The 23,030-nt window shown below is 32.7% G+C and overlaps 3 protein-coding genes across 3 annotated transcripts; 1 reads left to right on the forward strand and 2 right to left on the reverse strand.

Annotated features, from left to right (window-relative positions):
- Positions 1-1,321: 1,321 nt before the first annotated feature.
- On the forward strand, positions 1,322-4,800 carry LOC100261805 (leucine-rich repeat protein 2). The gene is made up of 7 exons (XM_002263199.4): positions 1,322-1,540; positions 1,895-2,027; positions 2,104-2,175; positions 2,366-2,509; positions 2,605-2,676; positions 2,787-2,858; positions 4,495-4,800. Exons 1-7 carry the CDS (start codon positions 1,459-1,461, stop codon positions 4,559-4,561), a joined length of 642 nt encoding a protein of 213 aa, XP_002263235.1. The 5' UTR covers positions 1,322-1,458; the 3' UTR covers positions 4,562-4,800.
- LOC104878830 (transcription initiation factor TFIID subunit 4b) lies at positions 4,139-10,455 on the reverse strand. Its single transcript, XM_019219143.2, has 11 exons — positions 9,924-10,455; positions 9,407-9,660; positions 8,423-8,538; positions 8,206-8,293; positions 7,968-8,100; positions 7,114-7,169; positions 6,979-7,035; positions 6,774-6,881; positions 6,626-6,691; positions 5,716-5,962; positions 4,139-5,241 (listed from the first exon to the last, which is right to left on the reverse strand). Exons 1-11 carry the CDS (start codon positions 10,066-10,068, stop codon positions 5,069-5,071), a joined length of 1,443 nt encoding a protein of 480 aa, XP_019074688.2. The 5' UTR covers positions 10,069-10,455; the 3' UTR covers positions 4,139-5,068.
- LOC132253414 (transcription initiation factor TFIID subunit 4b-like) lies at positions 10,353-17,490 on the reverse strand. Its single transcript, XM_059735349.1, has 8 exons — positions 17,471-17,490; positions 17,155-17,226; positions 15,435-15,902; positions 15,232-15,327; positions 11,337-11,423; positions 10,681-10,734; positions 10,552-10,605; positions 10,353-10,442 (listed from the first exon to the last, which is right to left on the reverse strand). Exons 3-8 carry the CDS (start codon positions 15,828-15,830, stop codon positions 10,353-10,355), a joined length of 777 nt encoding a protein of 258 aa, XP_059591332.1. The 5' UTR covers positions 15,831-15,902; positions 17,155-17,226; positions 17,471-17,490.
- Between the last annotated feature and the right edge of the window lie 5,540 nt (positions 17,491-23,030).

A 23,030-nucleotide genomic window follows, 5' to 3' on the forward strand; every position in this document is an offset into this window, starting at 1 on the left:
ATTAATGTCTCAACTAGACAATATTATTATTGTTATATTTATACACTTTTAAAAATTAATATACTTTTAAAAAAAATAAAAATAAATATCTATATTAAATATATTAGTTAATATATAATTTTATATTTAAAAATTTAAAACCTAATGTAAATCGTGATTAACCCATTCCTATCTTATTCCTATCAAATTGACAATGAAGGTATATAGAGTTGTATTGACGTTCTTCTCTTCTTTTTCCTTTTAGTCTTATTTCTTCTGTACTCAAATTTCTTAAATTTTGATAAATAAATAACAAAAAGTAGTCAATCTTGTTTTTATCTTAGCATTGATTTATTCTATAATTATTTTAATTCAAAATATAATGTTTTTTCCTATAACCATGTGTATTTAATTCAAATTTCATTTATCATTATCATTAATAATTGACTTCATTTAATTATTTTCACTTTTATATTCTTGAGATAACATAACATGGCCCATTAAATGGACATTTATTTATGCCATCTTGCACTTTCTTCCTTCCTTCTCTGCTGACTTTCTCATCTTCCACCATCTCATTTAATCTTCTTGCTCATTTCTTCAAACTTCATCATTATTTTACCACCTACCAATCCTTGATCTAAATTCCTCCTATACCATATTAATAAATGGCCCAAGGTTAAATTTAAAATAGAAATGAGTAAAAAATAATTCCATGCCATTAAAATTGAACATGAATCTATAATCTCATTATGAATAAAAATTAGAATAAAAATTTTAATAATTAATTTAATACATAACGATCGACCGTGTCGTACCATGTTTGTATATATATATATAGGTTTCATTACTTTAGATAAATATGATATTATTGGCTTGCATCTTATTCTCATTTTTTATTTTTTATGTTTTGGTCAAGTTAATTGTAATTATCATGTAATTTTAATTATCAAGATGAAAAATTGGATTATTACTTAATCTTTTTTTAATAATTAAATTAATAAGGAATGAAAGATGTGGGTTAACGGAATGAAAACGGAGAAACGAAACGACATGAGAAATGTCGTTTTGGGGTAGTTCCGTGTTAGACCGAGCAGGAGTGAAGACTGAGGATCCAATTTCCGAAGTCAGTCCCACTATCCTTTAATTTCCAAATTGGTGGGCCCACCCACAACGCGGCAATTATAGCGTGCCTCTGCTCGATTCCCTGATCCTCTGTAACCACCTCTACAGTATTCGCTCATCTGGACCGTCCACTCCTCTGGCCCAGGCTCACATACGGTCCACAACCCTCCACTCCCCCTGCGGGTTCATTGCAGAATATGTCCTCCATTACAAGTATGTTGACTTGACTCACTCCTCATTTTGCTGACTTAGACTCTCTCTCTTCTTTCTGCTTCGTCTTCATCTTTATTATAAAATTTCTCTGCTCCTTTAATTTTTCACCATTGAAGTTTGCTAGTGTTTCTCTCTCTACAGATGGATTCTTCAACCTCCGTTCTCTGCTTTCTTCTCCCTATCCTCCTCTCTCTCACGTCCACCCTCTCTACGAATTCTGAAGGTATAATCTTACTTTTCATTCTTTCCCTAGGGTTTTTAATCTTTTTGCCCTCACTTTCCCTGAAAACTCAGGAAAAGAAAGGTTTTTTTTTTTCTTCTTCTTCTTATTCTTCTTCTATTTGAATCTTTAATGTTTTCGGTTGCTTTGGGCTTTCAAGCTACAAGAAAAAGAAGCTCAGCTCAGCTCAGCTACCGCAGATGGTTGCATGAGGCCTGCTGAGTTGGGTTGGGGGTTTGGGGTGGAAATTTCTGAGAGATTTTGAGGGTCTTAGTGTTTTTTTTTTTTTTTTTTTTTTCTCCTTTATTTTCTTAGCAACCAAACGGAGGATAATTTAGCGGTTGATTGGGTTTTCAGGAAATGCGCTACATGCATTGAGAAGCAGGCTGTCGGACCCCACAAACGTGTTGCAGAGCTGGGACCCGACCCTGGTCAATCCCTGCACCTGGTTTCATGTCACCTGCGACTCCAACAATCGTGTCATTCGTCTGTACGATTTTCTTCTTCTGATTTTCCCTTTTTAGTGCCTGCCTTTCTCCTTCTTTTTCTTATACTTCCAATTTCAGGGACTTGGGTAATTCCAATATTTCTGGGTCTTTGGGGCCTGAGCTCGGCCAGCTTCAGCATCTGCAGTACCTGTAAGAACACCAAAATAGAAAAGTCTTTCCCCTTTTTCAAAACTTCTTTATTACAAAAAACTCCAACTTTAAAATTTTCTATGCCCTTTTTCTGCTCTTTTCTCAGAAACCAAACAAATCCAAATTTGTTCATTTCCACTTTGGATGAACGTGATGGCCTGTCTTTTTAATTCTTTTTAATGGATTGCAGGGAGCTTTATAGGAACAACTTTGAAGGGAAAATACCAAAGGAGTTGGGTAATTTGAAAAACCTTATTAGCATGGATTTGTATGACAACAAATTTGAAGGGAAAATCCCCAAATCTATTGCCAAATTGAAGTCACTCCGATTTCTGTAAGCATATTTGTTTTGATTAGTAAATTTAACCATGGAGGATTTGTTGAATTTCCATGACTTAATGCGGTTGACCTTTGGACTTTACTGTACAGGCGTCTCAACAATAACAAGCTGACAGGATCCATCCCCAGGGAGCTAGCCACCCTCTCTAACCTCAAAGTTTTGTAAGTATGACAAAATTTAAACCCCAAAAATTTTTAGTTTACTTTTATGGTGTCTCTTTCTTCTTGGTGGATTGTATAAGTTATATACTTCGGATTTTGACTGTCAACAGTGATGTTTCAAATAATAACCTGTGCGGAACAATTCCAGTTGATGGCCCCTTTGCTAATTTCCCCATGGAGAGGTACTATATCTATCACTTTTCTCTCCCTTTTAAGAAATTATAAGTTTAGAATTTGCTGCATTAAAACTGTAAGAGCTTAGAATGACTTAATGCTTCCATGTTCTTTGCATGTCTTACCTGAAATAAATGATACCATCCTTTTCTTGTGTTCTGCATCTGTGTTTTTTATGAGCTGTAAAATGGAGTTGAGTTCTACTTTAATTCCTCTGGAACAATGATCTTGATGCATGAAAGTGTTTTCCATGGCTATGAATGCTATAGAACCTATTTGCCTTTAGGTTGTAGTATTATATGTTCAACAAAATCCCGATTGTCGATTATCGCAACTGCCTGGGACAAAGGGTTGAGAAGTATTGTTATTTATGCAAAGGCAATTTTTTGGCTTTATACAGCTTTGAGCCGGCATTTAGTCTGGAGTCAAGTAAGTTTGCTTACCCAGCTTTGACCTTTTTGTGAGGGTTTAATATGGTTACTGTACTGCAAAATTTTGTTACCTATGATCATGTCTGGTTGTGTCGTGGTGGTTTCAATTCCAATAGGGATGTTATAATGCAGCTCTTGATAAATCTAATAATAATTTATGCTTGCTGATGTTTTGATGAACCACTTGTATCTTATGTCAATTTGTCATAGCTTCCTAGGCATACAAAAAGGTTAAAAAAAAAAAAAGTTGGAACTAAAAATAATCGAGAACTTCTATATGATCTTGAAACTGGAAAAAAAAATGCTAGTGAGGTACTCGTCAAGTTATCTTCTCCTTTGATATGCCATTAGACAACCTGTGTAGGTTCAAAAAAAGAAAAAGAAAATTTGGAATGACTCCCTCTCCTATCCTTAGTAGTCATCTTCCATCTATGGTAGCCTGAAATCCTATCTATGCAACCATTTAAGAACACACGTGGTCCATCTGACCTAATGTAATCATCTGTTATGGTGAGCATATGGTGCTTAAGTGGTTTTTGGTGAATGGAAATGAGACTCTGATTTATGATCTTAGAATTCATTTAGTACTAATGTTTGAAGTACAAGACTGATACTGTGTTGAGAACAAAAAACTCCTAATTGTCCACAATAGGGAGAAAACATCTTTATTTATTTATTTATCTTTGTAGGAAGCTGTTGCTTTCTGTAGTATAGTATGGGGTATTGCTTCCATTAGTCTGGAACAAATGTAGCAGATTGCTATTTAACAAATTCCTCAATTCCTTAATTGCAATAACTTTTGCCTAATTTTATATATTTTATTCTTTACTAGTAAAACATGGAATTTTATTTGTATATATATTTTGTAGTTTTTAGTTGGGATTTTCCACACTTCCACACTATTTTGCTTCATGATCAACATGACAAAAGAGAAAAGTTGCTCCCCATGTTCCGTCATTTGCGTTAAAGAAGACAAATTCAGCTTTTGACCATAATGAAATAAATGACAGGGAAAAAACGTTTTCCACAGCCACTTTCTTCCACTTGTACAATTATTTTGGATGACAACAAATTTATAGTCCGCAATTTAAGCATGTGATGATTCGGAATACTTTTTAGCATACTTCCATCTGTCTAAGATTACCTGAATAGATACTGATTTGTCATCTTTCAGAATCCAAACTAAGTTGTCTATCTTCTGGTTTTGTTTCAGTTTCCAAAACAACAGATTCAGTGGGCCAGAGCTACAAGGACTGGTGCCCTACGACTTTGGATGCTGAAAAAAATAGGCTAAGAAATCAGCGATCCTCTTTTGTACTACTTGTTGCAGCAGGCTCAGGCTTATGTTTAGTTTCAATATATATCATAACTCTGTGGATAATTATAGTAACTTAAAACACTTGGCAAAATAAGAAAATAGCTAGCTTGAAAAATCTGGGTTTGTAATCTTATAACAGATATTGTTTCACTTGTGTTGTAAAATTTTCTGTTCAGGGCTTTCACTGACAGGTTATAGCAAGGTGCAATCTCTAAAATCTGTGCATTGCGGGGGAAAAAAAGAAAAAAAAAAGGAATTGACAGAAAGCAAAACTGGAATATTAGCAATCTATCATGCAATGGGCATCCAATTCAACTGGTATTTGGGTGTTTCTGCTCGAGACTAACCAATCTAAAATAAAGCACCTAAGACAAGTAAGCCAAGTAAGCCTTACTTGCATCCCATCCTTCTCGGATGGTGCCTGAAGGAAGAGATAATGGGCGTCAGTTCATGGTGAAAGTGGAATACCTCAGTTGGCTGTTCCATCAGAATGAATTCTCTCACGCAAGCGCTGGGTTAAAGCTGATTTTGCCATTTGCGGTTCTCTTTCCAGTGTTGCTAACAGGTCCTTGATAGAGACTGATCGCACCACCTTCGACTGTGGTCTCGCAGATTGGTTCTCTCCCACTCTGCTTTTGGTCCCTATCACAAGTAAACAAAGAAATAAACACTTTGCCATTATATCATTCGCCACATCGTTCAATCAAGGATGCCCATAAACCATTTGGATGCTTTTGTTCATTTGATAGAAATGAGCAGCAATATCCACTTTTCTAAATATGAACATGCACTTTTATGTTTTCTCTGTAAGCCTACAGATTGTTCTTTCAACATTCCATGAAAACATCTGCAGTACGTATTTTTGACGTGTGTTTTCAGTTGTTTTTTTATAGAATTTTCTTAGCAATGACTGAAAAGATGAGAAATATTTTCAAAACTGTTTTGAGTTTTCAAACAAAATTTCATTCCCAAAAAACTGTTTTCAAACTGGTTTTAAAAATTGTTTTTTGAAAACTGCTTTTAAAAGCATTGCTAACATGGGCGGCGTTGTGATTATTTTATATTTCCATCCAAATATAAGGAATTTAAAAATATCACCCACATCAGCAGAGATACCTTTTGCATGCAATTCTTGACTATCTCCTACTCTCCTTCCCGATGTTGGTGAACGCATGTGCTTCATGTCCTTGCTTTGCTGAACAACAAATGATTTGCCAAATGCCCCATCACTCTTCTGCTGGGCCTTCTTAGCCATAACTTGCCATCTTAATGTCAAGTCATCTCCCCCAACAGCTACCCTGGCAGCAACATTGGCTGCTTTTCTTTGCACTCTACTATCTGTTAGTCTTTTCATTTCATTTGCCTGCACAGTGCACATACAGCACATTCAAACGAGGATCGAGTTCTCTAGGTTCCAAAGATCTAGGATACCTATATACATGGAACAACTCAATGGACATCCTCTTAACCGTCACTTAAATTTTTTATTTTAACTTTGAACATAAGACTACTAACTAGTTTTGAACATGAAAAATAACACTTAGTGGTGTTTGTTTTTTGGCTAAATAGAAAAAGTCAAAATTTTTTGTTTTTCCTATTCAGGTAAAAGTAACTTGTTGACATCGTTCAATATAATTGTAGTGAACATAACAATGTCAACAAGTTACTTTTAACTGAATAGAAAAAGTCAAATATTTTGACTTTTTCTATTCAGCCCAAAAACAAATATCACCTTATCCTTGACCAAATTCTTGCTAATTACTGTGGGCCCCACATCCTATGTTAGGTTTCTACAAGATATCCTTTTTCTAGCCAATCAGAACCATGCCATCCATGATTTTTCCAATTTTTGTTTGTTGGCTTTTGTGTGTTTGTGTTTTGTTTCATTGTTATTATTATTATTATTATTATTTTGGTTATCAGACTAGCATTAGGAACGGACTAAATTCTGTCTTCCTTGAAAACAGACCAGAACTCAGGTCTGCCATGTAGGGTTTAACATAAGAACTTCGCATCAATTGAGTACCTTGGATGTTTTCAGAAAACCTACATCCTTGTCTATATCAGCATCACCCTCCGTTCCTCCTTCAGCCTGCACTCATTTACGCACACATGAAAACCAGAGTTGATCCAGGCATCAGTAGAAATACCTGTTGTTTATGAAAATAAATTACCTTGTGTAGTTTTAGATCATCCTTAACTTTCAGATTCATCATTAAAATTTTATTTTGAACATCCGAAGTTATGATAGCATGGTGTCTTGTCTTCTCAAAATCAACTCTCTGCCAAAGATACTATTGAAATCAAAAAAGAAAAAAAAAAAAAAAAAGAGCAACTGACAGAAAACTGAGGTTGGCAGGAAGATGAGCATTTACTGACCTGTTTGGACAATCTGATCATATTTCTTATCAATCCTTGCATTATTTCTTCCACAGACTGACATTCAATCACATAAGAGCTTAATATATATATAAAAGAACATTGGAAAGAACAAATTAGAAGTTAGGATCGCACCGATGACAGGCAACTCTCCACGTCATTGCTCATACTTCCAATTCCGCATTTGGATACTGTCAGAAACACATGAAACCATCTGTTAACTCAAACAGTTAATTCTAGCTCCACCTTGAAGATGCAAATATCTTATACCCATGTTTGGTTGGCCAGATATAGCATAGAATAGGATAAGTGGTGGGATATATTATCCACTCTCTTTTTTTCATCCTTTTCACATGGGATATGTTAATCCCATGGTAAAATATGGAATATACATATCCCATGTATCAAAATTTCATTTTTTATCAATTTTTTGTTTTTTAATATACTCATTTTACAAAATAATTTTTTTATTATAAATTAATTTTATGATTAAAAAAGAAAAACTAAAAAAATATCTGTAAAATAATATTAATATATAATATATATAAATTATTTTTATATATTAAATAACATAATATAAAAAAATTTATTTAAATGTTTAAATATTTTAATCATGAATATTGTTAAACATAACAAAATTTTCATTTTTTTAAATAGAAAATATTTGAATGTGATATAATTTTTATTTTAAATATTGAAAATAATATATATTTCATATTATTTTTTATTCATTTCACAAATTAAATATAAATATGATATAGCATATCTCATTGGATATGCTACCTTAAAATATTATGTCCATAAAATATGTATAGCAAAGGATATCATATCCCATTGGAAATCATATCCTAGGATATGCATATCCTATCCAATGGGATATGATATCCTAAGATATACATATCTTATCCTATCCTATCATATCTTGTCAACCAAATGTAGCCTATGGGGTTAGACAAAGAATTTATGAAGGAGAAGACTGAGTTTTTAACTGATTTGTGCAAGTTTTTTCTGAAGAGCTGATTTCTGCAAAGTCAACCTTTTTTCTTGTTCTATAACCCTTGGTACTGGTTTTGAAGCTTGGCATTCCTCCTTATCCCCAGAAAACAGGTGCTCTTCTTCCTCCTAATGGGAAAATTGTAAATATCTTCAATTAAAATTTCAAGTGTGTTATTTTCTAACTCTAGGGGACAGGAACTTGTTGAGAAACAACCAAACAAAATATCATACCCTTAAATTAATTTCACTTATGGCAGTAACATCATTGAGTTCTTCGATGATCGGAGTAGGAGAGGTTGCAGTTACCTTTATTCTTTTACTGTATGGAACCAAACGAAAATAGTACACATGCTTTCACTATTTTTAAAGACACAGAACTTGAGATTTAAGACTATAGCTATATATGTCCATCACATACATATGTGACTCAAAAAGAGAGTTAAATCACCTTGAGGATGGAAATGGAGTTAAAAATGCTTGAATTGGTTTCTCCTGGCCAAGAGGTCTCTTCAGGGTTCTATTGGCATTAGCTGTTGCCCCAAATGAAGTTGCTGCAGATGAGGTCTTCATGGGTTCCAGGCAAAAGAAAGCAGTAACCAACAAGTCATATTATCATATCAATCGTAGCAGTCAATAGTTGCATGGATAGTAACATCTCTAAAACATATAGCCATTAGCAGAAAATTTGGCATCACATAGCAAACCAGAATAAAAGCCAGTCCACCATGATCGTATATGGTATATCAGAAGCTTGATGCTAACAGGAGGAATAAAGAAATGAAAGGGATTGAAACAATTTCATTTTCTCAAAAGGTTTTCCTTTTATGACCATTGCTATAAACTACCAGGGGTCCAATCTACCTTGAGATAACTAAGAACTGGGCATATAAGAAAAATGATTCAAACTAATTTTTTATTTCTACTCGCAATCAATGCCTATTTTCTCAAATAGCATGGTCTGTTTTAACATGCATAAAACAATAAAAACTAAAAGTTGTCCTCAATATACCACATCCAATTAGTGTGAAGTACAATCATTGCCTTTTAATTTAGTTCAAGTTCAAGCATAGAATTGTATTTAGTTCAACCATGTCAATCGGGTTTCTAGCAACACTCATAGGCAAACCAGTATGACCTACAAACACAAAGAAAGGCAAAGAATATGAAAGTAAACTCCTTTCTAGTTATGAAGAACATGCAAATATGCAAGCATGATTTTTGGACCTTGAGAAGGATTCAGATTTCAGGAAATTTCTTTGTTTTTTTTTTTTTTAAGTTGAGAAAAGTCACATCAAAATTAGCAGGCTTTTTTTTTAGCATTTCTTTAAAATAATATCTCATCCATGAGTGAGCAAGTACTTAATTAAACCACACATCATAAAACCACGTACATATAAATAAAGCAAAATCTTGAGAACAAAGTTAGCAATACCAGAAAAGTAGAGTCAAGTTTTAAAGTCATGGAATGTGTAGCTGAACTTGTAGGCACAATACTTGCATCTGCTGCTAAAACTGCTCTAGGATGCTCCAATGAAGATTTACACTGTGATGTTTCTGGTGTTCTTTCATCTTGCTGGCCAGCCTGTACAGCACCCAAAGAAGATGAACCCAGTGAAGCTGAGAGCTGCAATGGTGCAGCAGTCTTATCAACTGGTTCAGGTGCATCACTTCTGTGCTCTTGACTACCTGACAATTGCAATTCATCAGGATTCTTTCACAATTCTGAATTGTTTATTAAAATAGAAAGAGGTTCACTTGTGCAGTCTGTTGAGTTCATTAACAGGCATTGGCATGTCTTGAACTGGAATAATCATGTTATTGGGTAAGCTTCCCCTTCAACATGAAATACAGTTTACTTTGTAGGTAAATCTTGAGCATTCATTTGAAGAGAAGTGAGTGCACCACTAACAGGTGAATCAGAGTAAGTATGAGCATGAGCATTTACTTACCAACTTCTCTGCTGGTTGTGAGGGAGGAAGTTTGTGCAATGTTCACTTGTTGCTGCTTGTTAAGTCCTCTGAATGGATCTGCAGGGAGCTTCCTTTCTTTATTGACAGTAATCAGGCTGGCAGGACATGTTTGGTGTATCTGCATCCTCTGCAAACCTGATGGGTGTTCCACTTCTGTGAAATCCTTTGCATAGCTTTCTCTGGTTGAAGCACTTGAGTCAGTCTGGAATTGAATTGCTGAAATGGGAGCCTGATATGAGTATGAAGGAGGCCGCTGTCCAATCTGATCATGCCATACAAATGAATGAGAATTGTAAAATTATGAGAAAAAAGCACTTCTAAGCTGATGGGCTTCTGCCTTTTAAGATGTTATTCTTCTGTGTCCAAGATTTTGCCCGAACTGAAGTTGATGCCCAAACAAGGCCAAACTCATTTCAAGATCTTGGGCACCAGTAGGCTTTTACTGTAACTGTAATTGGTTGAATCCCATGAGTGCAGGCAGCATGGCTTTAGCTTTCTCTATATTTGAATGATATAGAGATTACATGAGATTTATATGCCCTTAATTTTCATCATATGCCATGTTTTCATGGAATAGATAGGGGAGGGCACACAGACTCCAATAAACCTTATCCGTTAGTCCAAAAATTTCTAAGGCTCTTGTGGTGTATTGTAGCCCTACCTGCACATTTGGAATCACACAGACCATCTCAAATTCCTATCAAAATGGCACAATTGAGTGGGCCTGATATCTGACCAGGCCTGTCATGTTACTGTCTGGGTCTTCATTAGTTAATGAATACACATCAAACTACAGAATAAGAACAGGTTATCATGTAGAGTTACAGACATAATTAAGCTATAAAACTTGGAAAACTTTTCAAATATGCAAGACCATGCTTACTGAAAAGCAAACTGGATTGTGAAAGGAAGACGAGACATAAATACAGAAAGGGAGACTTAGAAAAATAATTGCAAATGGATTATTTCATTCATTTTTTAGTTATATTTTTTGGATCATGTAAGGTTGTCATGTCCTTCTCCTTTATAATACGGATACCCATGTAATACAATATTTCTATTAGATAGTGAAGAAGGCTAAATAGTAATCCTGTTGTGGCCAGTGTTACATGGACACAAGCACAAGTGTCAGGTGTTGATGTGTTTCTAAGTATCAGATTCGTTTACTTCACAGGTCTTAGAACATGCAGTCACTGCTAAATAACCTAATGTTCATTTTTCCTCATTCATCAGGCCAAATTAAAGTATATAGTTAAGCTAGAATGTCTAATGTGGATACTTCATTCATATCTATGAATAGAAGAAATGATAATGAAACTAAGGTGACCTGAATGAACCAGGATTCAGGACCTTCATTCTTTTCTTAATTTATTGGAGACAGCTACAGGATACCTGACCAATAGACATGTTGGGCATAATTCCAAGCCAAATCTTTTTCATACCACGCCGACACAGATCCTTCACATATTTCTGAGAGTCCTGATAATAGAAGTTGTGGCTATAGTTATGAGAGTTCACTGCTTTATCTCAATTACTGAACTCCAATTGTTTGTGTTATTGAAACTTTCAACCAAGGATACTAATTAGGAAAATATGCAATTAATTTTATCAGGTAATGTCCATATGAGAATAAAGATCGATAGCAGTCACCCAGAACAACATTCAACACAATGGAAATAATTCCTCAAACTAAATATAAAAGGAATGAGTTGAATATGACCAACTCAAAACTCCAAGCAAGAGCTTCTTTTGCAGTAAAGGAACAACTAAAGGGAAATGTTTCCATCATTTGGAGTTGGAAGTGGAATCATTTTAGACTTGTATTCAAAATGTGATTGTGCATGTAGAAGGACAATAAGATAATTGGGAAGTATGGTAAAGATAGAAAACACTCTATGAAATCCTATTATAAGGCTCTAACTTGACAACATATATCTTGTTCACACATAGGAGGGTTTGGGAATCAGTTGTCCCTTCCAAAGTTGGTTTCTTTGTTTATGAAAAGATTCTTACTTTCCACTAAACCTGGATTAAAAAAATAAGGAATTTTTTTCGAAATTTCGGTGGGCACCAAAATAAACAAGAGGAAATAAGATTGGGTTGAAATTCAGCAATTGTTTTGGAATTTTTGGTCAATATGATGGCGATTTGATTTTTCAGGCCACCACATTAAAAGATTAAAAAGGAAAGAGAAGACCTAGGATCGAACCTAAGTTCTCCTCCATGCAAAACCAAGGCCATTGCCAATAGGGTAACCTTGCACTTGTTAACAATAGTACATTATTTTATATATACTTATTTATATTTCCTACACCTTTAATTACATTTATATAAAAAATAAAATTAAAATATTAAAATAGTATTTTTAGTAAATAAATTAATTTTAATTATCTTATTTTCAAATTTTATTTAATCGATTGTTACATGTATATATATATATACATCCTTGAATACATTTAAACAAAACAGATCATGATCTTAGTAGTAAATGTGTTTTCAAGATTTACAGATTATTACCAAATATTATAAATTTTTTTTACACATATATAATTTTCTGTAGTAAAACAACTTCAATATGTAGATGATTACTTGTTTTATCATTTCTTACAGTTGTCTAAACATTGTTATGAATTTTGATTAATTTTCTTACCACCAATAATTTTTGTCCAAATTTCCAATTCAATATTTCTAGTATTTTTTTTATATTTCCATAAAATCTGACTATTGATGCTTCCACAATTTCTGATATTTTAATCCTTGCCACAAACTTATGTGAAACGGAAGGATATCATCTAACTAGTGTTGTTTATGTAAGCAATCGTCCATTATAGTAGTTGAATGCCTTGGATACCTAGCGTTGGTTCTAGCGAGCAAGGTCAACACCTCAAGGTTTGGGTCTCCATGGGGAGTCTAAAGGGCTTGACCATGGAAAGTTCCTCAGTTATAAAAAAAATGTCCATTTATAGTGCTACGGCACAAAGTTTACAATCTTTATTTGTTATCAACTTTTGGAATTTTGTGAAGGCTTCTTAATTCAATTAAGGATACATTGTGTAGTTGAAAAGGAAGTATTAGTAGTAAGGAGAAGGCAATGCAGTGTACAATACAACTTTAATAAGCTTATTTTGGTGCATTTAAGAGAAAAGGAATAGAAGAATTTTTCATAGATTGAACTAATTAGCATTGCAGCTGAAACATGGTTTTACGAAATTTTGTTTAAGTCATATACTAGATCAATAGCAGGTGGAAGACTATCTATTGTAGTTTTATGTGACGTGTTATACACTCTTAAGAAAAAAGAAACAAACACTTACACAACTATTAAACTAAAGTTTGATTAATCTCATGTTTTGATAATAACAAAACAAGAATGGGGTTTAACATTTATATTTTTTAAGTGTAATAAGCAAGAAGATTTCCTCGAAGCAATCAAGAAAAAACTACACAGAGCTAAAGAGGAAATTGAGAAAAAGGATATCAAAGAGAAGGTTTATCTAGTTCTTCTTTAGGATTTATCTAGTAAGATTGTGGGTGCACTAAGTTAAGATTGCATTTCATTTTCTTATTGAAACACCTTAATTCATCCAAGTGACTAAATCGGTTTTTTTTTTTTTTTTTCTTTTCAGATGGAAATTATTTTGAAGAAAAACCAAAGCTCAAAACTTCTCAAAATCACTTCTAAAAGGGTTTATCAATAGTGTAGGAAGCATCTTCGTTCTTCCCCATTTAAAATGAGTCTTAAATTTGCTAAATGTCATAATTAGTCAAAGTGCAAGGGAACCAATTAAACCCAAGTCAAGGTTGGCCAAAATGGTACAAATTGACAAATGCATGTTTTAACCATTGAAGCCAAAAACCTTAAACAATAGAGAATTGGGCTTTAATCAATCAAGCTTTATGACCTCACAATCACCTACCAAAGCATTAAATATCCAACAACTAGTAACCAATTCAACCAAAAAGGTCCCAAATGTGTCTAATGGCTAATTTGGATCCCCATCTCCTATATAAAAGCTCCAAACTTCATGTACTAAGCAAAGAAGATCTTCAAATCTTTGTTAAAACATTTTTTGAGCTTTAGGAAAATATTTTGAGTGCATTGAGCCTAAGTTTCTCAATCCTAGTTTCATCTTGTATCCATTTGAGCTTAAACTTGTACCGGGATATTGTGAGATCAAATTCGTGCAATTGTAATTTCATGAGGTTTCTCAGGTATGAGGTATCACTTGAGGGGTTTTTCACTCGGGGATCAAATGTGAGGCATCTCTTGAAGAGAATTGTAAGGGCCCATTAGAGTTGATCAATCCAAGTGTAAAGCTTGAAAGTTTGGTTTGGAAGCCTTAATATATTGGAACCTTGAGCTTGAAAGTTTGGTTTGAACTAGCATATACTTAACAACAACTTCCATCCTTTAAAGCCCTTGCATAATAAATAAAGATGTTCGGCTAAGATTAATTTCAACTTCACTGAATGCCTCATCCTTAAAATCCTACTATTTCTTTCCTTCCAAATGGGCATATACAAGCATAAGGTTGTCGTTTTCCAACAAACAACACTTGTTCTCCTATATACACTACTCTAATACCAATCCAAATGAACCCTTTCAGCATCATGGAATCCAACAATCCTAGAGATGGTGAAACAAAACCCAAATTCCTGAATCTTTGGCTCCAACTTACAAGGTATAACAAATTGACCCACAGCCACCGTTTTTTTGCATGTGATGCATATATTTGGGACCATCCTATTCGATGAGTAGGATCTTCCCACATTGGTACATTAATCAAAACCACCTTCAATGCCAAAGTTCTACAAATTTAACACCAATTCAAAATATGTGATAGTTGATCCACATCTTCCATGCTTCTTGCACATGATGCATATATTTGAGATCGCCTAGTCTACAGTTTAGATGATTAAAAGTATACTGCATAAGAGACTTTTTTTTTTTTTTTTTTTTGATAGGTAAATTTTTTGGTCCCCATTGGCACTTGAACCTGGAACCTCCCACACACCCTCCCATCCCTTTACCACTTGAGCCAGGCCTCAAGGGCATTGCATAAGAGAATACAGACCTATTTAAAAAAATAAGAAATAAAAACAAAACAAGAGGTACCATTATCCTTTTGTATGATCATACTAGTTAAGAACACCAAAGATATAACATGTGGTGCTTCAGCCCAAGTATCGAACTTAGAATTTTTTTAATCAATAAAACAATGTGTCAGTCAACAAGAGCTCTGCTACAATAAATTCATTTAGTTACATGAAACAGTGATCTACTTGCCTGAAATTGTATGTTGGCCAATGCCTCCCTCATCATCTGATTCCCCACAATATTCTTTGCATACCGGAGAAAGCTCGCATTACTGATATCATTTTTCTAGGAATAACAGTACTGAAAGTCAAAATTTAGAATGAGAAATGACATAGTAATTAATTCCAGAGAAGAAGGAAAGGTAACAAAGAAATCTATGTTTAAAAACCCACCTTCAACTTATTGAAAAACATTTGAATCTGTGCGGCTTTTTTATCGTCGAGTCGGGGTCGAATGTAATCAAGCAAAGGAGCAAATGGCACTTTAATTTCACTCATACAACCCTGGTTTCTGTTTGTCTGTTGATGACCACTTGTCCATAATTTTTGATATAGGCACTGGCTATCTGAAGACTGCATTTTGTGAAGCTCTCTGGATTGACCAGGATTTTTTTCAGAATTTTGAATCCAAGTGCTTTGAGAGAACTGGAGAGGATTTTTTTCTCCCTGACCCTGTTTCTGATTATTAAGTGGCTGCTTGTGTTGGAATTGGAGCTGATTAAGCTCCTCTGAGTTATGAATTTGTTGCTGTTGACTATCAGCATCAGCTTTATGTTTCATCTGCTCCATTTTGAACGAATGTTGCTCTTGTAGATGATACCCTGGTTCTTGGAGAATCACTTTTAAAAAGCTACCTCTTGCCTGCTGCCAAGGTAGGTGAGATTCTACTTTACCAAACACATTAGTTATAAAAGAAATCATAAGAAAAGTCATTCTAAGGAGTCTAGAATTAATCTCAATTGGAACATTAAACAAATTTCTTCATATACAACAATCCACTTTGGGGACACCCAAATTGACATTCTTCTTCATAAGGGCATGGACATGAAACAGGCACAACTGAAGACCCAATTGGCTTTTAAAGCCCTTTGAATTATTCATTAAAGTAGCACATGGTGACTAATTGGGCCAGCCACATGGTGGTTGGTTTGTAGACTATCTTTTCTTAAAACTAAGAAATGTCGGGAACCGCTATGGGAAGGCATATGGCAGCATGCCAAAGATAGTGGCTATTAGGAGAGTGTTTCCTAATGAAGAGCAGGAAAGCCATTTTTATAGAACTTCTTTTGTATTCCCAGTCACAGGTTTAGGTTTTTCTCTAAAGGAGGGTTTATATTCTTCCTATAAAATAGGGTTCCCTAGCTTTGGCTGAAAAGAAAAATGCAAGAAAGAGGCAGTCTAGAGTTGGAGATGAGATAGAAGTTGAGGATAAAGGTTAACAGCTTTAGGTGAGAGAAAGAAGCCTGTTAGTGTAGTCATTTCTTTATTCATAGTGAACTAATGTCAAGATGGTGCTGTAAATGAAAAACAAGAACCTAAAAGAAGCAAAAGAAATGGTTCATTTTTTTCATCAGGATTTTTTTTTTTTTTAATTCAATTTTTGTTTTCTTCCATTTAAAAATAAATGATTAATTTTTTTCACCAGGAATTTTTTGCTGGATGCTTGTTTTTAAGAGACCAATGAACAACTTGAGAATATTTTACTCGCGATACAAATAGACACGATAGCAAAAAAAACCACAATTTCCAAGCAAAGACATCCAAGAGACCAATCTGATGAGTCAGAGCTCATGGATTAGGATTTCTTACAGAGTCTCTGCATGTTTTAGTTAGGTCTTCATACAAAATGAAAGCAACCAAGCATCGAATTGGTGTCATTAATGTTCGCTGTGTGAGGTTGAACGACACTGTTCTTTCTCTATCTCTTGGGAATCGTCATAAGAAAATCCCCAAATATAGAAAGAAAGATAAGTAATAAGAGCGGATTTAACTATGTGCCTAGAGTCTTCCAAGAAACATTGAACGATGAATTGCAAACAAGATGAATCCAATCAATCCTATATAAAACATTCAAGAAGCACTAGTAGTTTTACGTGTACTATTAACAACTTACCCTGTAAGTTTCTGATTTAGAGAAGCCTTCTTCCAAGAATCTGAAAAATACTTGTGGAAGATGTGTTTGATCCTACAAATGTAGAAAGAGAGCAGAAGAGTCATAGAATCATCAAATTCTCTTAAGAGCCATGAAAGAACCAAACGACACTGTTCGGTTACCGAGAAAACTGTAGGAAAAGGAAAAGATATCAGAGCGTCATTTACGACGAGCACGGTAGGGAACTGCAGTCGGAACTTATTAACATTCAAAAAAAATTGCTTTTCCTCTGTTTTCTCGGGAACCAAACGGGTGATATGGGTAAAAAAAAACCGACATCAAGGTTGTCGTTTAGGCCTTTTGGGCCATTTGATGCTTGATGGAGCTAGTTTTCTCCTGTGCTGTAAAGTGAATCAGCAAATTGTCACTGCTCCTTATTTATATGAAAACATAAATTGTAAATTTAATTTACGTCTTTTTAAAAATAAAAATAATTTTTCATTACAAATAAATTTAAAATAAATAGCTTTTAATAAAATATGAATATTAATAATATAATAAAATCAATAAATTATATTTTTATAAATATAATAAAAATATAGATATTAACATTAATTGATTTTTTTGTTAAAAATAAATAAAAAAATCAAAATTAATAATTTATAATATTATTTATATGATTTTTAAATATTATAAAAGTATAACATTAACATCTTATAAAATCATAATTTATTTATTTAAAAAATAAAGAATAATTATTCAAAATTAATAATTGCTACTAGTGTTCTATTTAAATGAATATAAAAACAAATTTAATTTAATTTTTTAAAGATACAAATAAGTAAAAAAATCTATTATATGTATATATTTATTAGTCGATTACAAAGATGACATTTTGAATTATTTTATTTAATCTATTATTATTTTTTGAATTTCAAAATATTGTTAAAAATTACAAGATTTATTAAGAATTTAAAACATTAATTAATATATATTATTTTTTATAGTCATTATATATATTTTTAGAGTTTTAAATTATTTTTTTAAATTATTAAACTTATTAATAAATTCAATACAAAGTTTCATTTAATTTCAATTTTTTTAATAAAAAAAATTAGAAAAACAGTTTTCAATTTTACTTTATTTTTAAAAATTGTTTCTAAAGAACAAAAACCAAATATAGTATGAATTTTTTAAAAATAAATAAATCACGCCCCAAATAAGTTTTTATTATTATTTAGCAAAAAACCTCTCAAGGATTTTGTTAAATAAAAATTTTAAAAATTATTTGAAACTATGTACGATATGGATTTTTTTAAAAAAAAATTAAACCATATATACAAATATTATTAACAATTTATTTATTTATTTATTTTCATTCTCATTTTTATTTAACATTGAAATGGAAACAAATTATCATTTCAACCTTATATTCATATACATATCCAAGAATTGAAATTACCAAATTTATTCTTATTCAAAAGATAATAAAAATAAAAATAAAATATTCATTCTCATTCATGTTCAACGTACCAAACATGCCCTTAACTTCAAAATTTTATAAGTTAATCTTGTCTATATCACAATATCATAATAAATTCTTTTGTTATTTAAATATTATGATAAATCCTGTTATTATCTTCTTATTATTTCTAAATTGAAATTAAAAATATATTGTTAAGTATTGTTAGCTTACTAGGATTAAATAAAACAAAAGATTTCCGTAGTTTGTTAATATTAAACTAATTTCCCGAATTCTAAATCTGTTATAACAAATTAACAATTAAACTAATTATTTACGACTTAACCATTGGCATTAACAGACCTCACAATCTGATTATATATATATATTTTTCTTTGATCACATGTGTTATGATTATTATTATTCTATTTACTTGTTTATCTTAAAATTCCATTTTTAAACATTTTTTCTCAAAATTTCAATTTTCGAACTTAATTTCCAATTTCCAAAATTCTAATTTATTTCAAATTTAATTCCCAAAATTTCAATTTTCAAATTTAATTCCCAAAGCTTCAATTTTCAAATAAATTTCAAAAATCCAGTTTTCACTCGTACAGTCTTAATTCCGCTTTGGTTTTCAAATAATCTTCTTTTTTCTCTTAATTTTATATAAGCGTGAATGTCATTTTCATAATTTCAGAATAATGGAATTTGTGAGATTAATTCATGCAAGATCGATCGGGCTTTGGTGGGGGCCCCACATACATGATTTTATGATTGATTGATTTATTTATTGATTTGTTTGTCACCTATGGACCCTGCATTTCGGCTCTTGCGTTTCCCACTCGATGGCGAGCTCGATTTTTATTTTGAAAAATTGATTTTATTTGATTAAGAAAACTGACTTGGAGTCGCCACTTATTTTTGTTTTATTTTTAAAGGGTAAACAAAATAAGAAAGAAAAACTCTAAGTGTGACTCCTTACTTTGGAAAAAGTGGTCTGTGAAAAACTGGATCGAGTTCGAGGGTCAAGTTATTTATCAGGAAAGTACGGTAAAGACCGTAGCACCCCTCTAAGTCCCTAAAATGGGTCTCTACTAATAAAATGAAACAATCATGGGAATTGATTAATCGAGCATGGATACCAGATAAATATTACTCAAAACAAAATAATTGAATGAATAGAAGAGGCAAAAAATGTACCTGAATGATGAACCGATTTACTTCAATGAAAGCGAATGTTAGCAATTAAACACAAAATAATCACATGCATGTCATAGAGTGGAATAAATCAATCGCGCGTGACAAACAAATCAATAAATAAATCAATCAATCATAAAATCATGTATGTGGGGCCCCCACCAAAGCCCGATCGATCTTGCATGAATTAATCTCACAAATTCCATTATTCTGAAATTATGAAAATGACATTCACGCTTATATAAAATTAAGAGAAAAAAGAAGATTATTTGAAAACCAAAGCGGAATTAAAACTGTTCGAATGAAAACTGGATTTTTAAAATTTATTTGAAAATTGAAGTCCCGAAGATTATATGATAATTGGAGCCTTGGGAATTGAATTTAAGAATGGGAATTTTGGATATTAAATTTGAAGGAAATTAGAATTTTGGGAATCGGAAATTAAGTTCAGGAATTGGAATTTTGAAAAAATATTGAAAAATGAAATTTTAAAATAAATAAATAAATGGAACAACAATAATAAGGACGAAATAATGATTAAATAAATGAATGAAAATATCGGAATTATTGAAATTGGAAATTAAATTCGAAAGTCGGAAAATTGGAATTGTTTGAAGAAGGAATTTTTGAAATAGAATAATAATACTGACGAAAATGATGATTAAATAAATTGATGTGAGAATTAAAATTTCAGAAATTGGAATTTAATTTAGAAAATGGAATTTTGAAAGATTATTTAAAGATTGAATTTTTTTTAAAATGAACGAATAAATAAATTAATTAATTAATAATGATTAACTAAATTGGTGTGAGAATTAAAATTTCAAAAATTGGAATTAAAATTTATTGAGGAATTAATGTTTTTAAGAAGATAAATCATGCAAATTGAAAACAAAAGGGCTAACTTGAGGTGGGTATGGGCTTGGAATGGGCATGGGCCAACTTAAGGTGGGTGAACAAATCAACTTGAAGTGAGCATGAGCTTGGAATGGGCATGGGCCAACTTAAAATGAGAGAACAAAACAAGGGGCCTTTAGGAATGGGCCATGCCCATTCCAAGCCCATGCTCACTTCCAGTTGATTTGTTCACCCACCTTAAGTTGGCCATGCCCATTCCAAGCCCATGCTCACTTCAAGTTGATTTGTTCACCCACCTTAAGTTAGCCTATGCCCATTCCAAGCCCATACCCACCTCAAGTTAGCCCTTTTGTTTTCAATTTGCATGATTTATCTTCTTAAAAACATTAATTCCTCAATAAATTTTAATTCCAATTTTTGAAATTTTAATTCTCACACCAATTTAGTTAATCATTATTAATTTATTTATTTATTTTTTCGTTCATTTTTAAAAAAATTCAATCTTTAAATAATCTTTCAAAATTCCATTTTCTAAATTAAATTCCAATTTCCGAAATTTTAATTCTCACATCAATTTATTTAATCATCATTTTCGTCAGTATTATTATTCTATTTCAAAAATTCCTTATTCAAACAATTCCAATTTTCCAACTTTCGAATTTAATTTCCAATTTCAATAATTCTGATATTTTCATTCATTTATTTAATCATTATTTCCGTCCTTATTATTGTTGTTCCATTTATTTATTTATTTTAAAATTTCATTTTTCAATATTTTTTCAAAATTCCAATTCCTGAACTTAATTTCTGATTCCCAAAATTCTAATTTCCTTCAAATTTAATATCCAAAATTCTCATTCTTAAATTCAATTCCCAAGGCTCCAATTATCAGATAATCTTCGAGACTTCAATTTTCAAATAAATTTCAAAAATCCAGTTTTCACTCGAACAGTCTTAATTCCGCTTTGGTTTTCAAATAATCTTCTTTTTTCTCTTAATTTTATATAAGCGTGAATGTCATTTTCATAATTTCAGAATAATGGAATTTGTGAGATTAATTCATGCAAGATCGATCGGGCTTTGGTGGGGGCCCCACATACATGATTTTATGATTGATTGATTTATTTATTGATTTGTTTGTCACGCGCGATTGATTTATTCCACTCTATGACATGCATGTGATTATTCTGTGTTTAATTGCTAACATTCGCTTTCATTGAAGTAAATCGGTTCATCACTCAGGTACATTCTTTGTCTCTTCTATTCATTCAATTATTTTGTTTTGAGTAATATTTATCTGGTATCCATGCTCGATTAATCAATTGTCATGATTGTTTCATTTTATTAGTAGAGACCCATTTTAGGGACTTAGAGGGGTGCTACGGTCTTTACCGTACCTTCCTATAAGTAACCTGACCCCCGAACCCGATCCGGTTTTTCACAAACCACCTTTTCCAAAGTAAGGAGTCACACTTAGGGTTTTTCTTTCTTATTTTGTTTACCCTTTAAAACTAAAACAAAAATAAGTGGCGACTCCAAGTCAGTTTTCTTAATCAAATAAAATCAATTTTTCAAAATAAAAATCGAGCTCGCCATCGAGTGGGAAACGCATGAGCCGAAAAGCGGGGTCCACAAAATGGCGACTCCACTGGGAACACTTTTAGAGGGTCAAGCTTGAACTTAGGATGAAGCAAATGTGGCGTTTGATGAGTCGGTCAATGGATACCTGTCTCTTGATTGCACATTGAGAGTTCCCGATACTATTGGATGCATGCTTGGGTGTTTGTTTTTACTTGGGACATTGACGTGTTGATTATGATGATTGTTTATCTTGATTGAGGATTCCGATTGTGGCAATTTTTCCTGTGCTTCATTGCTATATTTGTTGGAGACATTGATATGCTGATTATGTTGATTGTTCATCTTACCTTGCTTAGCATAGTGACTCTGATTTTGCCATGTTTTGTTCTGATCACTTCACATGTATAGACTCACCATTGTATATTATTTGATTTGACATGATTGTTTCTCTCGGTTATATATTATCTTGATTATCATGGAGCATGCTATCATTTGCCAGATATTCTTCTTGATTAGCTTGTGTGTAGATTTGGATGATATATACATGTTTTACATGACTGTCTGTTGCATGACTCTTCTTATTCCGTGTGATTGCATGAGTTGCTTGTTTATGTGGGACACACGCTTATCCCCTTATTTTCGAGTCCCTAGTCTCGGTCGACATTGTTTTCCTTGGTCTCGTATTTGATATAAGACTTGATGCTTTGTTTGCTCTTCGACCGAGCTAGTGATTAGGAATAGGGTCTAACGATGGGCTATATCTATGTTTGGGAGCATTCTGAAGGTGGTCGACATA

The sequence above is a fragment of the Vitis vinifera genome, chromosome 3 (assembly GCF_030704535.1).
Source record: "Vitis vinifera cultivar Pinot Noir 40024 chromosome 3, ASM3070453v1".
NCBI classification, from domain to species: Eukaryota; Viridiplantae; Streptophyta; class Magnoliopsida; order Vitales; family Vitaceae; genus Vitis; species Vitis vinifera.

Coding starts and splice junctions, on each gene's coding strand:
- LOC100261805 (XM_002263199.4), top strand. CDS start 1,459: ATGGATTCTTCAACCTCCGTTCTCTGCTTTCTTCTCCCTATCCTCCTC. Junction 2,510..2,604: donor TTGAAGTCACTCCGATTTCT/GTAAGCATATTT, acceptor TTTACTGTACAG/GCGTCTCAACAATAACAAGC. Junction 2,677..2,786: donor CTCTCTAACCTCAAAGTTTT/GTAAGTATGACA, acceptor GACTGTCAACAG/TGATGTTTCAAATAATAACC.
- LOC104878830 (XM_019219143.2), bottom strand. CDS start 10,068: ATGCAGATACACCAAACATGTCCTGCCAGCCTGATTACTGTCAATAAA. Junction 7,036..7,113: donor TGGAGAGTTGCCTGTCATCG/GTGCGATCCTAA, acceptor ATTGAATGTCAG/TCTGTGGAAGAAATAATGCA. Junction 6,882..6,978: donor TGATCAGATTGTCCAAACAG/GTCAGTAAATGC, acceptor TATCTTTGGCAG/AGAGTTGATTTTGAGAAGAC.
- LOC132253414 (XM_059735349.1), bottom strand. CDS start 15,830: ATGGAGCAGATGAAACATAAAGCTGATGCTGATAGTCAACAGCAACAA. Junction 15,328..15,434: donor TGTTTTTCAATAAGTTGAAG/GTGGGTTTTTAA, acceptor TGTTATTCCTAG/AAAAATGATATCAGTAATGC. Junction 11,424..15,231: donor TGGCCAACATACAATTTCAG/GCAAGTAGATCA, acceptor TTCTATTATCAG/GACTCTCAGAAATATGTGAA.